The 17,708-nt window shown below is 43.3% G+C and overlaps 1 protein-coding gene across 11 annotated transcripts in view; it reads left to right on the plus strand.

The window, feature by feature from the left end:
- The window catches only part of LOC133493493 (mis18-binding protein 1-like), a 47,484-nt gene extending 30,114 nt beyond the window's left edge, over window positions 1-17,370 (plus strand). The window contains exons 3-12 of one of the 11 annotated variants that reach the window (XM_061806917.1): window positions 1,878-1,953; window positions 7,458-7,530; window positions 7,733-7,936; window positions 8,023-8,411; window positions 9,786-9,964; window positions 10,156-10,283; window positions 10,441-10,574; window positions 10,724-10,811; window positions 11,450-11,504; window positions 12,538-15,577. In XM_061806917.1, the coding sequence (XP_061662901.1) occupies window positions 7,817-7,936; window positions 8,023-8,411; window positions 9,786-9,964; window positions 10,156-10,283; window positions 10,441-10,574; window positions 10,724-10,811; window positions 11,450-11,504; window positions 12,538-12,638 (1,194 nt within the window). In that variant the 5' untranslated portion in view covers window positions 1,878-1,953; window positions 7,458-7,530; window positions 7,733-7,816 and the 3' untranslated portion in view covers window positions 12,639-15,577. Of the gene's footprint in view, window positions 1-1,877; window positions 1,954-4,908; window positions 5,049-5,075; window positions 7,083-7,457; window positions 7,531-7,732; window positions 8,412-9,785; window positions 9,965-10,155; window positions 10,284-10,440; window positions 10,575-10,723; window positions 10,812-11,449; window positions 11,505-12,537; window positions 15,578-16,169 lie in introns of those variants that run through there. The other 10 variants (XM_061806919.1, XM_061806916.1, XM_061806918.1 and 7 more) reach the window with 10 other exon arrangements.
- Window positions 17,371-17,708: the final 338 nt, after the last annotated feature.

Raw genomic sequence — 17,708 nt, forward strand, 5'->3', positions numbered from 1 at the left:
CTCCGAAGCATGTGGTCCGCAGATGAGATTTACTGGAAACGACCGCAGAGTCTTGAGAAAAGAGCCCGCCACCGTCTGTTAATGCATACAATGTGCATTCCGAAGGCTTTCGCTCAGCGGATGACGGCCGAGACGGGCCGCTTTCAATAAAAAAAAAAAAAAAATCAAAACATTCGTTCGGTCGACAATAACAATAGCAGTGAAAAAAAATAGCTGATGATAGGCCACAATATTTATATGACACAAGAAGGAGGAAACTCCAAATGAAACTAATGTGTGTGTAAATGGCACTGTAATGAAAAAAGTCTGTTTTGTTCGCATTAAATGTAGAAATAATTCAAATATAAAACAGATGCATGTGAAAATAATTGAATATATTATAGCAAATCCAGACATGCTATGTAACATAATTATAAAACAAAATAAAATTGGTTGCCGTTTACATTGACGCATGAAAAAAAAAATATTTTCTCTATGTGAAATAATGACACTACAACAGATTTTATCAACTAAAAAAAGTAATGAACTGCAATTAGTAAATTTTTTTGGACTAAACAGGTTAAAATTTAAAGCATGCAATTGAAGAAACTAAATAATTGCTTAACAGTATCGAAGGTATTTCATAAAATATTACCAGTGGTATAAAAGAAATTGGGTGCATTAAATTAGATAAAATTGTGGAAAAATCTATATTCATAGAAATAGTTGTAGTAAGAGTAACGTGTGACTACAATAAATAAAAATATAACAATAAAAAAATAAAATTAAAATAAAAAGAATAAAATATAAAATAAATATAAATATGTGTAGGTATGGAAAAATATTAAATAACATAGATAACATATGTAACATTTATTTGGTGACTAAAAACATACATCTACATCCACATATATTAAAATCACCGTAATGCAATGCATTCCATCATGTTAAAAAATATACGCAAAATGACTGACAAGTGATCACACAAATACACTTTTACCACGTTTATTCTTGCATATCAACTTCAAATCAGGTCTGATTTTTTTTTTTTTTTTTTTTTTTTTAGGAGCGCCACCTTCAGCAAAATGCTGATGTTTGCAAAAAATATTCAGATTTGGATATTTTATCTCTGCCCTATTAGATAGCAGTCACTCACATTTGGAAAAATGTACGGGTGTGGTCAATCATGCCCGCAGATATAAAGTTAAGGGTGTAGTCCACCAGTCATGCCCGCAGATATACATTAGTGTGTCCATCCTTCCATTTTCTTTACCGCGTATCCTCACAAGGGTCACGGGGCGTGCCGCAGCCTATCCCAGCTGTCAACGGGCAGGAGGCGGGGTACACCCTGAACTGGTCGCCAGCCAATCACAGCGGGTGTGGGTTCTGTTCGTAATTATGAGTGTACCCCTTTAAGAGTGGAGGGGGGCGGTGTCAGGTAAACTAGGAAGTGGAAGCAGGCTAAGCAGCAGCTTGTTGTTAGAGACAGTGTGCTTCCGTCAGGCTTGATCAGTTTTCATGTGCGCTGAAAGTGCGACAAGTGCGCAATCGCGCAGTGGCTCAGCTTCGCGGGAACCTCGGTCAAGACACACAAAATAAGCAACGCCTTTCAATATCTATGCATTTCTACTCAGAACAAATCGCAGTGACTGAGATTGATTTATAATAGTGTTTGTCTTAAATTTGCTATTTCATTATGCTGCTGAAAAATGGCGCTAAAAAAATGTCTGCCTGGCTTCCACTATCAAGATCCCATCTCATCCTTCCATCTGTTATGACGCCACGCAACACGAGCTAATTTAACCGGCACAGACTCAACGCGTTATTACTCACTCCGCTGACTCACGGTAACTAACGCCTTCTTCTCTCGCCGTCTCCCGTTTTCTCGCCTCGTGTAGGCTTCCCGTCCGACGCGCTGGCGCTGACAGAAATACGGCGTGATGCAACTGGGATGCGAGACGTGGATTTCTCCAGGTGACTGTGGCGCCTTTGTTTACGTCTCTGTTTTGCACTTGTTGCTTGGCGGGATGATGTGGAAAAAAACCAAAAAACGTTTTTGCCCCCTTCTCAAATGATGAGTAGCGTTTCCAGACTTTATGATTGCCAAGCAAATGTAAATATTAGACAGCTAGAACCCGAGTTAGCATTAAATGTGCATTTTAAATGGTCATCAATAATAATACAAAGAGTGGGATGCACTGGGGCTGCTTTGCTTGTTCAGGACCTGGCCTGACTTGCTGTGGATTGGTGGAACTACGACTCCTGCATTTGACCAGAAAAGGGAGACTCTTGGGCCATCAGTTTGTGACCTCGAACTGAAGCACAGCACGACAGCAATCCGAAACACACTCCTCCGCTAAAAAGATAAATCCCTCTTCAACTCACTTCAACATAGTTCAACACATGGCACCCAAAGCCTGTTGTGAAGCTTATTGGAATTTGCAATAGATACTTTTCTTGTGACGTCACGAGTCACATGACTTTTATTTACGATGCCCTCTGGATGGCAAAACTACAATACAACTCGTGTTTTTTTAGTGATCTTTTTGTGAATATTGGCTTGTTTATAAGCGTGTTACGGCCTTTTCGTCATGAGATTTCATTGTGTGGCTTATGCTTGTATGAACAGACAAAAAAAATGGTTCTGACACGTTGTTTACCTTTTGCTGGGCATTCAGCTAATTTACAGTGATATCCTCCACACTTGTTACATATCTTTACGGAGGTCTTTGGACTGTCTACGCCTGCTAGCACCCGCAGTGAAACTTTGCTTTCCAGGTTTGCGGTGGATAACGGGAACCTCGTGGCTGTCGCTAGCCATAGCCTTTAGCTGCACTTTCGCTAACTCGTGGGAGCAGGCTATTTTTCGAGCGTGAGCGCCGGCCCCTTGCTGAGTAACTTTTCGCGCACACTCGGTGAGTTGGTAGCCAAAACTATGCGGTCTCTGACCATCTCAAGACTGTTTTGTGTAGTTACAGTCTATAACCAACAGCTGGAGTTCTGTCACAAAGTGCTCACATGACTCACAGCTACCTTGCGCCTTCTCGTGTAACTTATGTCTAGCAAATATCGGGTTTGCTTTAGGAGTGAGGTAATCAGAGAATTTTTCGTAACAAGTTTTTAGCAATTTATCTTCGTCTCCGGTCAGTGTCCACCTCTTTCCGACATCCCGTCGTTTATCTCTGATCCACAAGAGGAGGAACTGCACTTTTCCCCTTCAGATCTGTTTTTAAGCGGTTCTGTGAGCACGAGTTCGGCGTCTTGCTTGAATCTCCGCCACGCATCTGGTAAATTGGATGATTCCCGGTCCATCCTCGGGCTTGGAACACCGAACGCACGCCTCCGTCGTGGTCAGTTCGTTGTCGTTCACCCCCCCGTGAGTTCGTAGTTATACTACCGTCACCCTGACACCATGTTATGATCTTGCCGTCGTGTTATTGAATAACGTAGACGTGAGTCCAACTGTACTCTTTAACGTGGGTGATTTTTTTTAAACCCCCCCCCCCACACACACACACACACACATCCCCGCCAAGCTCTCTAGCTCACTTCCTTATCGTCCTGTCTCGTCGCGCCCCACTGACGTCATCACAATCACACCACACTTGCTATATACGATAAGTACTCTAGCTCAATCTAATAATTACGAGATGATACTTGCTCTCGAGTTTCACATATGGGTTCTTTCTTTATTCCTCACTCCAGCACTAGTGGCTCAATCGCCTCTGGTTACAGTGTTTGTTTGTCAAATGACTTTAAAGATAAAAGATCAAACGATAACCATAGTCAAAACATTACAGTATAGACTTATCACGTCCTCGCCATGATGTAGACACGATCTTGCCGTCCAAAATGGCGTTGTAAACAAAAAATATGTGGTTGGCGTGACGTCATTGGAAAGTATCTATTGCTGCACCCCAAATATGCTTGAATGTTTGATTCATTCTCTGACTGGGGTAATTGAAAAATACATTTTTTTCCCTTGAAATGCATAGAAAAGCTACTTGTTTCTTTCGGCTTGTCCCTTTCGGGGTCGCCACAGCGTGTCATCTCAGATGAACGTACATATATGTTTGGCACAATTTTTACGCCGGATGCCCTTCCTGACGCAACCCTTCTCAGGGAGTGGAGGCCCCAGTGGGATACGAAGCCACAACCCCTGGTTTACCAAACCAGTGCTCTAACCACTGAGCTATGGGGCCTCCGGATTGAAAAGCTACTTGTAAAAAAACAAAAAATAGGGTTTTGGACCGTTATTTCCGGCCTATAAGCCGCGACTGTTTTTCACACGTTTCCAACCCTGCGGTTTATGCGACGATGCGGCTAATTTGTGCATTTTTTCTAACGGCCGCAAGGGGGCACCCGAGCGGAAAAGGTAAGAGTGAGACCGGTGGAATGTATGTGCCGCCGAGGAAGTGACTTTTACCGGTCCGGCCCTGTTAGGGCTGCGCTACCGTCTTACTGCTGTCGCAATCATTTTTACCGGTATGTTTTTTTTTTTTTTTTAACCAGCCCTGTTAGTCCGGCACTAGCATTAGCATTAGCATTAGCATTAGCACGGCTGCGCTAGCATTAGCACGGTTAAACTCTCTGTGTACCGTCTTTCTTTGTAAATATCTCGTGTTTCAATGTGGGTTTCAATGTGGGTTTCAATGTGTGGACTAGCGGCTTTTACACATCTGCGGCGTATGTATGTACCAAATGGTATTTCCTTTACAAATTTACTGAGTGAGGCTTATAACCAGGTGCGTGCTGTAGGCCGGGAATTACAGTATTTTAATAAAGAGAATTGCTTTGATAAATTGGCGTGAGGATTCGGGTGCCAAAATGTTTTGAGAGGCCCTCACGGCCCCTTTGTGTCAGTCTTCAAAGAGGTCACTGTTAAGAGGGGTCCACAGTCTGAGTTTGGTTACCTGTTGAAACAGCTTTGGACCAGATGGCCCCCCTCCCTCTTCTCAAGAACTTGCCACATTCCAAGATTCCTCCAGTGGGGAAATCCAGAAGGGTCTTGTTAAGACATTCCTGCAGAAACGTCTCAGGTGTCCCGTGAATGATCTTCGCGGTAGCAGGTAATGTTCGTTTGCATGTAATCCCCTCGTTCAAACCCCCATGGGGGGTGGCGGCGGGGTTGGGGTTCAGAGCGACTGAATGTCCCCCACTTCCTGGGGTGCTCACGAGGCGTCAGACGTGAAATTGCCGTGAAATGGAGAGGACTAGGGGGGATTCGGATTCCATTTGAGTTCAGGCAGGTCTGAACCGGCTTTTCCTGCGCCTCGGCGGGCCCGTCGAGTCAAAACAGATGACATCACGGCGCAGGAAGTCTGATTGCATACGGGAAAACCAGGGGCGAGGAAAACATGCTTTGATGCAAACACACCCGCACCCTGTCATGGCAACCGATGAAAGCGCTTAGCTTTGACTTGACACCGTTATTGAGGTGTCGGTTTAATATTTTGATATTGTGATGGTGCACGACTGATTAGCACATTTGGGAGAATTCCAAAAACATGCACGGTGGGTTAATTGAAGAGTCTAAAGTGGCCGTCGGTGTGAATGCGAGGGCAAATAGTGGTTTATTATGTGCGCTGCGATTAGTTGGCGACCAGTCCGGGGTGTATCCTGCCTCTCGCCCCAATATAGCTGGGGAAAGGCGACCCGAGGGAGCAGTTCAGAAAATGGATGGTTGGATTGTGTTTACATTTGGACATTTTAGCATAGAAAAGAAGTGGAAAAGGTTTTTTTTTTCTTTCGTCTCTCGAGCCAATGCAATTTATAGGTGGATCCTGCCCCCTGGTGGACAAATGCAGCGTTGACCGTGTGATTGTAATGAAAGCACATTGTAGTTCACACTTGAGAAACACAAATCCCGGAAAATTGGAAAGTTTTCATTTTATTTTTTTAAAGTAGGTAGTTAAAATTTACTGACCGAAAATATGCATACGCAATTTATCACAATATGCTATGGATCACATGTTATGTTCACATTGAAATGTTAAACTGAAATACAGCTCTTGAAAATGTGATCTCTTTGAAATAATGTGATTTTTACAGCATAACATTTTCAGTGGTATTTTTAATTGAAATCTTGGTGGCACATATTTACTTCCATTATGTATTAACTAATTGTTAAGTAATTTAAATTTTAGATAAATGTAAATGAGATTAAAAATGAGACTGAACAATTGAAAAATATTTTTTATGATCAAATAAGCAGTTTTGTCACAAAATACTATAATTACACAATAAAAGCGAAAGGTTTTCGTAAATAGAGGTGGTATTGCATGGAAGCCTCTGTGAAATCAGAAGATCAATTTGAATAATCTATATGGTGCATTAAAAAATATTATGATTCTAGTTGGAATATGCATATTTTCCCGAGTGTCTCTTGTATTTGGGGTAGTATTTAATACAAAAATGACTTAATTACACTGACTCATGTCCGACCAATCACCCATTTGTAACGTTTTGTATTGGATTTTTTTTTTTGCAAATGCATTCAGCTTCGGTGGGAAAATAATTTTCCATTGAACCTCATGCATTAGCACCAAGGTTGGTAAAGACCAATCACGATTGCCTTTGCATCTGCGAGTTGTGACGAGTAACAGTAATAAATATGTTTGACTTTCGTGTAATTCCATTTGAAATATACAAAAATAAAATATAAATATATATAACTGATTGAGATAAGAGTAATAATTTAGCCGCCCGAACAGTTTACATTTGACGCATGACTAACGTGGCGTCATTTTTAAGCGACGTCGCCCTGAAATGACGTCATATGGTGCGATCCAATCAGCGTCTTCGTTTTTGAGCACCAAGCAGGTACTGTATTTGTATTACAGCAGACCCCGTTGGCCATGGACGAGGTTGGGACAAATTCGGTAATAGAACTTCCGAACGGTCTTTCGTTTAGCCGTCGTTAATGTTATAGCTAGCTTGTAAAATCGTTTCGTCAACAAGAAACAAGGCAACTTTGACCGGATTTTCCTTGAACATGAACAGCAGTCACCATGACAACACTGACACCAGCAACCGTTAACGCTGCAACTTATTCCGTCATCGACTACCGTGGTCGTGTCTGAAATCGGATGTCTTCACAAGCAGTAAGAGTAATTAGTAAAATTGTAATAAATTATTGCTTATTACGAAGCAAATTTCTTATCCAAGAAAGGGTCCAATGCTTGCAACCTGCTTTTAACAGCTCTTGTACTGCCTTCTCGTGGAAGAACAATGAATCGTTCTGCCTTTCGCTGTGAAAGACAAATAAAACTTACATTATTTGAGAAGAATCTATATGTGTATTATTTGTTAATGTGTTGAAAAAAATTAAAGCAATACAGTGTCGTGCACATTTTACTTTACTAAGCGTGAAATGTGAAAACACAACTACAGTAAATCCTGAGTGGTATTGTTGTACAAAAATATTATTTAGCATTATTTTTACGACGCTTGACGCAGTCTTTTTTTTTTATTTTCAGCAGGATGTTGCTCCAAAAGTGTCTCTGAAGAAGTCTCTAAAAATTCCCCGGGTTTTACTGTTCCGTCTGAAAGGTAAATGGTAGTTTTCCTGATCCTGACAGCCGCCAAATGGAGTTGGTGTTCCACCATTAAATCACAGTTCACTCCCCCAAGGCGTCATGTTGGGAATGTACAAATTCTCATATTTGCTGAATAAATAAAAATAAGAATTTGGGGGGGTTAAAAAAAAGAAAAAAATGAAACGAGTATTTTAATTGCAACTCAATGCTTCCAGGTCATCAGCAACATGGGTCCTCCGGTGAGAGGGTTCAACCAGCGCGACTGAGGAAAGTCAAGACCCCGTACCAAAAACGTCAAAATGAAGTTCAGCCCGATGGGCGTTCTTCTGTTTCGACGAGAGCGGCAGCAAAGAGGCAAAGCCAGCGCGCCGCCAACTCTGGTGAAAAGTCAGACAAGGAGAGCGCCAGACCATCTCGAGGTAAACCCAAAATGAACGTGTGCAACACTCCGCCGTTGAAGAAGTCAGGGGGAAAACCTGCTGTGACTAAATTTTCCACCGTCAAGTCAGGAGCGGCGTCCGATGAGAATACAATGCCAAATCAAAGAAGACCCCAAAAGCTTCCCGTGCAGGAGTCCAAAAAGAAGGCGCTTAACGGGCCTCAGTTAAGGAGGTCAGGGAGAAATCGTACTTCTCAGTTTTCCCCTGTTCATGAGAAATTATCAGCGGCGAACTCACTGGAGGAGGAGGCGGCGGCAGCGGCGGCGGTCCCTTCTACAAAGAGGAATAAACATAGTGAAAGGAGGCCCATGCAGAAAGGCGGGAGACTCGAACCATTGATGCCCGTGAAGACTCACGCCATATTGAAGCAGAATTCCAGTCGAGAATGCACCGTGTCGCCTCACGGGGTGGACGAAGGCGACTGGGCGCAGGACGAGCTGGCAAAACTACAGCGGTAAGTCGCAGTGTTTGCTAACCTTTATGAGGGACACATGAGGCGTTTCAGAAAAGTTCCAGGACTGTTGTCACAAAGGATGATGTGATAAATGTGTGGCATAGAAGGCTGGCAGAGTGCTTTGAAGTGTACTAAAGTGTTCCAATTACCGTAATTCCCGGCCGACAATACATTTGTAAAGGAAATACCATTTGGTACACACACAAGCCGCAAGTGCCCACATTGAAACATGAGAGATTTACAAAGAAAGGTGTTATACAGAATTTTAACGCTAGCCGTGCTAATGCTAACGCTAGCACCGCGCTAACGCTAACGGTAGCGCCGTGCTAACTGGGCCAGTTAAAAAAAAACATCGCTAAAAATCACTGAGACAAAGCAGTAACACGCTAGCGCAGCACGAACAGGGCCGGACCAGTACCGAAGGTTTCTACAAGAATCGACAGCCTTTGTGGAGAGGGAGGGTTCTGCTGTGTGTCTACATTCACGGATGGGCAGTATGCCAAACTATTTGTCCTCGATGTCGCGAATAAACATTTTGCTTACTTCGCATGAAAACAAGACGAACAAATGAATTAAAGACACGCCGTTGTCGGCAAGAACCGTTCACCGTCGCACCATCACGATGGCAAATCAAATTGAATTACGGTCACGATAAATGGACGGAAGTCTCAACGACTGGGTGAAGCTTCATCTAGCAACGCGTGACAAGTCGCAAGTACTTTTGTCATCAATGGTTAGCAACGTCATAACAATGTTATTTGAGACAATTTGCAGAACACGATTTTCTCTTCAATGACATTTTTTTCAGTCTTTTGCAGTTGTTATATCGTAATTCCCGGCCTACAGAGCGCACCCTGTTACAATCCTCACCGAGTACATTTGTAAAGGAAATACCATTTGGTACATAGATATGCCGCAAAACTAAAAGCCGCAAGTGCACACATTGAAACACGAGATATTTACAAAGAAAGACGGCTCACGTAAAGTTTAAAGCTAGCGCCGCCGTGCTAATGCTAATGCTAGCGCCGCGCTAACAGGGCCAGTTAAAAAAAAAACATTCCGGTAAAAAAAAAAAAAAAATCACTGAGACACGGCAGTAACGCACTAGGGGCCAGACCGGTAAAAGTCACTTCTGCGGCCCATACATTCCACCGGTCTCACTCTTACCTATTCCGCTCGAGTGCCCCCTTGTGGCCGTTAGAAAAAAAATGCACAAATTAGCCGCATAAACAGCAGGCTTGAAATCGTGTGAAAAAAGTCGCGGTTTATAAACTGGTAATTACGGTGAGTGAAATTGTATAATAGGGAACCACCAATCTACGTAACGCTCTATAGCATCAACTCACATCCGTGCCCGCGTCTCTCCGGTTCCAGGGCTGTTGCCATGTATCCTTTGAGCATGCCGTTGTACTGGACAAAGGTGGCCAAGATGGTCGGCACGCGCTCTGCGCAGGAATGCCACGACAGGGACCCGAGGGTGCAGGACTTCCAGACTCCTGCGAAGAGCAGCTGGAAAAACCAAAATAAAAAGGCAGAGGCGCCGGATGCCACAGGTGAGGAAAAGCAGATTCTATTTCATCTTTATCAGTTCATAACTTATTTGAAGTATGTTTGCGACAACGGCAGACGGGCACGTGACCGGGAAGAGCCAATCACGAGCGTTCAATGTCCTTGCGGGATGAGAGGGAACAAAGCAGCGTTCGAGCCGAGGTGTCAAGGATCTGACGGATCCCCATTTTTCCAGATCTTCCCGTCATCTCGGCAGGCGTTAGAACCTTGAAGAGAAAGCAGCAGGTGCGTCGGTTCCTGGAGGCCATGCCAAGAGAGGACACAAACGACGCCTTCAGCGCAACGCAGAAAGATCGCTTCGAGGTTGCCAGCGCACAATGATCACCATCCAATAATATTTTGAAAAGATGAAAGCTGATAACGTCGCCGCAGTTTGCCTCGCTGGCACTGATTGACGGTTCGGAGATTCGAGCTGCGCTGACACTCGCGCCCCCCCCCCCTCCGCCCATCTGCCGGGTAGATCTCCTCCATGAGTCTGTCCGGAGACCAGGACTTCATAATGGCCGACCCGGAGCCCACAACGACGGCTTCACCGCTTTTCTCTCCAGTGAAGTGTCTGTATACCAGTCCAGGAATGGTGGATTCTCCGAACAGGTTCTGTCCGCACATCTGTTAGGATAAACTGTTTACTAGACTATTTTTCCAATAAAGTCACACTTGACAGTTAGGTTGGGCGCTCCAATAAAAAGCTCATTTTTGAGAATTGTTCTGCTGGCTTATTCGATGTTTTTCCCTTTTTCAAGGATCAACGAGGACAGGTTTGTCTCTCAACTCCAGCAGCGACTGTGGAAGCAAAAGCAGGTCAAAGGCCGCGGACCAGTTTCAGCGAAGGTACAATTTACCGTAATTTCCGGCCCACAGGCGCACCGGATTATAAACCTCACCCAGTACGTTTGTAAAGGAAATACCATTTGGAGCCGGTTAAAAAAAAAAACACATAAATCACGGCATAAACACGGTAACGCAGCGCTAACAGGGCCAATTTAAAAAAACAAAAAAAAAAACATACCGGTAAAAATCACAGAGACGTGGCAGTAACACAGCAGCAACACGCTAGCACAGCGCTAATGCTAGTGCAGCACTAACAGGGCCGGTTAAAAAAAAACATACCGGTAAAAATCACTGAGACATGACAATAACACAGCAGCAACATGCTAGCACAGCGCTAATGCTAGCACAGCGATAACAGGGCTGGTAAAAAAAAAAACAAACAAAAAAACATACCGGTAAAAGTCACTTCGTCTGCACTTATATTCCACCAGTCTCACTCTTACCTTTACCGCTTGAGTGCCCCCTTGCGGCCATGAGGAAAAATTGCACAAATTAGCATCACCAAATAAGCCGCAGGGTTGAAAGCGTGTGAAAAAAGTTGCGGTTTATACGCTGGAAATTACGGTACATCCTGGTACTTTGTGGTCAGTGGATTTTATGAAGCAGGTTACTTACTAGTTTTTCAACATTCCTTCCAGAACTGCGTGGCCGCACCATCAGTCAAAGGGACCAGGACGCAATTTGAAAAGTCAGGTAGGTTTCAGACTTTTACACATACAAACAAGTTACCGTATTTTCCGGACTATACAAGTCGCACCACCCGTAAAATCCATAAAAACATATCTAAGTCGCACCGGAGTATACGTCGCACTTTTTGGGAAAATGTATTTGATAAAATCCAACACCAAGAACAGACACGTCATTTAAAATTTAAATGCCGAACAATTTAAAATAAAAATAGAATAGACGTCGCAACAGGCTGAACGGTACGCTTACGTTACATGACACGACTGAGAACGTCCCTGCTTTGTTAACATAGTTATTCGGATAACTATAGCATAAATAACAAACTAATAAGTTTACCAAAAACATCTGTGTCACTCCAAATACCCGGTAACTAAAATCCAATGAAATCTTCATCCTCGGTGTCACTTCTAAACAAGTCCGCCAACTTCAGCGGGAGACGACGTGCCGCTTCCTCTTCTACGTCGCTTACGTCAGACTCGTCGTCGCTAACGCTAGTTTCGCGCTATCAGGGCCGGTTAAAAAAAACATACCGGTAAAAATCACTGAGACACGGCAGTAACACGCTAGCGCAGCGCTGTAACAGACCCGGACCGGTAAAAGTCACTTCCTCGGCACATATATTCCACCGGTCTCATTCTTACCTTTTCCGCTCGAGTGCCCCCTTGCGGCCGTTAGAAAAATATGAACAAATTAGCCGCATCACCGCATAAACCGCAGGGTTGAAAGCGTTTGGGGAAAAAAGTTGCGTCTTATGGGCCGGAAATTACGGTAAATTACAGATACACGGGCCTAGAGCGCCCTCTTACGGTTGCCGGTGTGAAAATAACCGATAAGCGAGTCTAAAAATGGATGGATGGATGTGATAATGTGTTAATAATTTCACATATAAGTCGCACCCCCGGCCAAACAATGAAAAAAACCCAAAAAAAACCTGCAACATATAGTCCGAAAAATACGATACTGCTGCAAGCGGTTCTTTGAGGTCTTAAGCATAAGAAAAGTATCCATCCTCCTTGAACGACATTTCCTCCCCCATCAGGAAACAATTCCCTGGCCGTTTGGGAGATGTTTCCAGAGAAAGCTGCCGCGTCGTCCGACAGCGGGGAAGAAGAGGATTTTTATTTTTCTGACAATGACTGATAGTACTTTTACTAGTATAATATTAATTAAGCACTAATAGCCGTTCCCTACGTTTGACTTGAATTGGTTGATTTAGTTTACTTTTCGTTTACGGTTGTAAGTGAAATGCAGTCTTAGGTTCCGTGAAGACTATTATAAAGTCAAAATTATCAGCACAGCGAGTATGAATGATTGTGTCCTTTGATTGGGTGCGACCAATCAAGGTCAGGGTCATAGGTTGTGGCTGTGTTGCTCTCAAAAATAAAGTTTATCTATTCCAACTCCTCAAGTCAATTGTAACGTTTTCGCTCTGTCCAACTCTAACTGGAAGCATTTTGCTTAACCATATAAGGCCCAATCACGTCAGTGTATACTGGTGGCGGACAGCAGAGGGCGCTCTAGTTCCTTCTTAAAACCTGAAAAGGGTTCACTTGCTCGTAGCCCCTCCCCTCCGTGTCAAAATGCTATCAATATTATTTGAAAACTGGAAAAAAAAAACAAGTTCTACAAACTGAGGAAGTTGAAACTAAACAAAGTGCTGTGACTCGAGGGAAAAAAAGACAGAAACAGCGCCGTCACCCCATAAATGAAGAATTTCAACCAGTATGACAGGCGGATGTTTAAAAAAAAAAATGTACACACAATGTAGAGTGGGAAAAATCGGGGGGGGGAGAATGCAGTTGCATAAGTGTCCACACCTTAACCCTAGAGAACCCAAAGGGTCAGTTACCACATCCATCCTTCCATTTTCTTTGCCGCTTATCCTCACGAGGGTCGCGGGGATTTGCTGGAGCCTTTCCCAGCTATCAACGGGCAGGAGGTACCCCGTGCCCTACACCCTGAACTGGTTGCCAGCCAATCACAGGGCAAACACTCACAATCAAGTGTTGCATGTTTTTGGGATGTGGGAGGAAACCGGAGTGCCCGGAGAAAACCCCACACAGGCACGGAGAGAACATGCAAACTCCTCACGGGCGGGGCCGGGATCGAACCCGGATCCTCAGAACTGTGAGGCCAACGCTTTTCCAGCTGATCCACTGTGCCGCCCAGTTCATGCAAAAATTTTTAAAAGAGGGTTTGGATGTCTTGGGTTCTCAAGGGTTTACCAGCTGAACCACCGTGCCGCCTTGATGAGCGGATGTTAAAAAAAACAAAAGTCTACACACCCCTGTTCAAATACACCAGAGCGGGAGAGATGGGAGGTAAAAAAAAGAGGAAAATACAGTTGCATAAGTGTGCACACCTTAACCCTCGAGAACCCATGGGGTCAGTTCGTACATCCAGCTGTCCATTTTCATTGCCGCTTATCCTCACGAGGGTTTCAGGGAGTGCTGGAGCCTATCCCAGGTGTCAAGGGGCAGGAGGTACAGAGTACACCCTGAACTCGTCACCAGCCATTTGCAGGGCAAACAGTCGCACTCACAATCACACCAAAGGGCAATTTAGAGTCTCCAATTAATGTTGCATGTTTTTGGGATGTGGGAGGAAACCGGAGTAACCCGGAGAAAACCACACACGGGCACGGAAAGAACATGCAAACTCCACACAGGTGGGGCCAGAATCGAACCCGGGTCCTCAGAACTGTCAGGCTAATGCTTTACCAGCTGATCCGCCGTGCCGCTCGGTTTGTCCGTAAAATTTTAGAAGAGGATTTGAATGTCTTGGGTTCTCTAGGGTTAATGACTAGAACGGTGTTCAGAATTGTACATCCATCCATTTTCTGCACTTCTCATTTCAACGCTGGAATCGCTTCCGTCAGCCGTTTGCCCTCCGAAATGCAACCAGCGGCGGCACTCGAGTTGAGAAATAACAGAAGACGGGTTACTTTTGATCCGGGTTCACGGCGGAAAGGTAACGCATGCGTGCGTTGGTGCGCGCCCGGCGCCTCCCTCGAACCCCTCGGGGGGTTGTGTACGGACTTGTAACGGCGACATTCCTCCGCTCAGCTGCTTCTGAACGCCGCATTCCAGAAAGCGAGAGAGAGGCAGGATGAAGGGATGGGAGGGGAAAGACAAGCGCGTGTGTGTGTAAGGGAGAAAGTGACGAGGGGATGTTGTCATAGCTAACTGTTGCGGGGCCCCCTCGGCGCCACTGCGAGGTCAAATACAGTCAAGAGAAGGAAGCGGGTTTTGAACTCCGGAGACCACTTTGGTGCAGGATTCCCATGCGAAAACACACACTCCACTCAAATGTGGGAGAAAAGACACTTCTTCGCAGAGTTACGTGTGAAACGAGGGGGTTGGTCACAGAAAATAAATTCTCATGATGTCATATGTCAGAAAAACATTTTTATTGAGGATTAACGTGTGTTTTTTTTGCTGGCGCGGAAACAACACGCCCTCCCTCAGTCCAAATTCTGACACAGATACTTTGCTGTCGTCATGGGGTGGGCCAGGAACAAAAAAAAAAAAAGATAATCACGTGGGGGTGAATGATGAATAGTAGTTTATTAACAATTTTCGAAATTTCCACTGAGGAAAAATATTTGCCATCAAGTCAACATAAAGAATATAAAAAAAAAATAATAAAAAAAAATAAAAAGGGAAAATAAATAAATGGAAAAATAGCAAAATAAATAGATAAAAAATTAAGAATGACCGAATGTGCACACGTTACTTCCGGAAATTTGTTGGACAGTAATCCATAGTACACATAGAGAGTATGACCCGTTAATCTGCAAGTCAACGTAACTGTCACGTCCCATCGGAAACGAGAGTTAGGACCCAAATGCAGGAACTCGGAAGACGCAAGGTAGTTCAAGAAGAGACACGTTTATTGTGTGCAGAGGTCGGGGATCGAGCAGGCAGTCCGGTGCAGCAGCGGTAGTTGGGACGTCGGGCGAAGAGAGCAGATGAGCGCAGGTGTGTGCCTCCCAATTAGGGCACCCGCACAGCTCGTGCTGAAGCGGCAGGATCATGACAGTAACAAAGAATAAAAAAAAAAATAGATTCAAGAAAAAAAAACTATATATATATATGACAGAATGTGCACACGTTACTTCCAGAAAATTGTCATCCAGTAACCCATAGTACACATAGAGAGTGTGACGTGTTAATCTGCAAGTCAACGTAACAAAGAATTAAAAAAAATATATATTTTTTTATTATATATATATATATATATATATTATATATATATATATATATATATATATATAAATAAGAATGACGGAATGTGCACACCGGAAATTTGTCGTACAGTTATCCATAGTACACATCGAGAGTATGACCCGTTACCCGTTAATCTGCAAATCAACGTAACAAAGAATAAAAAGTAAAATAAAATGAAAAATAGATAAAAATATATATATCTATATCGATAAATAAATAAATAAATAAATAGGAATGACGGAATGTGCACATGTTACTTCCGGAAATTTGTTGGACAGTAATCCATAGTACACATAGAGAGTATGACCCGTTAATCTTCTTTTTAATTCCGGCCTTCGTGTCAATATCTATAGCCACGCTCGCTCGCGTTGCTGGTGGTGGAGATTAAAATCCTGTAACGGCTGCTTGGCTGGATTATTTGAGGGTCTGTTTCTGATTTCAGGTTGGGGGGGATTAACCTGCTCCCTCGTCTATTCCTGATCACCTGTTTTGTCGTCTGTCAAAGTCTGTTAACTGTCGTCGTGACTGTGCTATGCAGTTGCGCGCATGCTAAGTGGTTATTTTAATTCATGTTTCACTACACTGAATCGACAAACTACCGTAATTGCCGTTTTAGAGAGTGCACCGAGTTCTAAGCCTCACCCAGTACATTTGTAAAGGAAATACCATTTGGTAGATACATAGGCGAAAGTGTCCACATTGAAACCCGAGATATTTACAAAGAAAAACAGTACACAGTTTAACGCTAGTGCTGTGCTAACACTAGCTTCTTCGTCTTCTTTTTCTTTTGGCTTGCATGTTATGAAGTTACTCACGTTCGATGTTTTTTCAACAGCCCAGTTTGATCGCAAACACGTCTCGTAGTTCGCCAGTTAAGCTAAGGTGGTCCACTTGCCCCAGTTCCTACTATGAACTCACGGTCGTGTAAATACTAACGTTGGATGATTACCTCCTCAGCAAATATTTGATTACGGTACTTGATGTTATCGAGCTAGGTTAGGCTAGGCTAGGCCGCACAGCTTCAACTCGAACGAATAATGCTAACGCTAGTTTTACGCTAACGCTAGTGCTGCGCTAACAGGGACGATAAAAAAAAAAACCATACTGGTAAAAATCACCGAGACACTGGAGTAACACGCTAGCGCAGCGCTTAACAGAGCCAGACCGGTAAAAGTCACTTCCTCGGCGCATATATTCCACCAGTCTCACTCTTACCTTTTCCGCTCGAGTGCCCCCTTGCGGCCGTTAGAAAAAATGCACAAATTAGCCACATCACCGCATAAACCGCAGGGTTGAAAGCGTGTGGAAAAAGGCCGGAAATTACGGTATATATGTTCAATGTGCTTTTAGACATTTTATGCAGAAAACTTTATAAATATATCGCTCAGTTCCAGTCTTGGTGAGTCACTATTTACGTGTAAATATATTTGTAATTTGTAACATTATTTGGAATAAAAATGTGATTAAGTTACAGTTACGATTCCATGATTACAGAAGCTCAGTATTTTTGTAATTGTTTTAATTTATTTTTTGCTTCCGCCCTCTAAAACTTGTCATTGTCTCTCATTCCGCCGTAGTTGCAAACATTACATAATTTTCCAAATATGACCTCGAAGCGCCACCTTGTGGTGCAGTATCTTAGGCTGTCTGAAATCTGGAAAAGGTTACACATAGATACACTTTTCAACACATAAAAGATTATAGACATTTGCAAATTTTTGTCTTCTGCTTTGTCATGTGAAGATATAATTGTCTTCTCTAAATTGTACATATTTGTCATGTGGTTAACACGGTGTCATGTTTTCAACAATAAATGTTTTTATTAGAGATATGTATTTAATCTTTTGTTATTTATTGTTTGTGTAAAGAACAAACGTTATAATACGCGTGCAATGATGTAAAAATTCAAAATGATGACGTGCCAAACCGCGTCTGAAAGAACGTCTGAAATTCTAGCCAATCAGAACGGTCCTTTTTCGCA

This window comes from Syngnathoides biaculeatus, chromosome 20, assembly GCF_019802595.1.
Source record: "Syngnathoides biaculeatus isolate LvHL_M chromosome 20, ASM1980259v1, whole genome shotgun sequence".
NCBI lineage: Eukaryota > Metazoa > Chordata > Actinopteri > Syngnathiformes > Syngnathidae > Syngnathoides > Syngnathoides biaculeatus.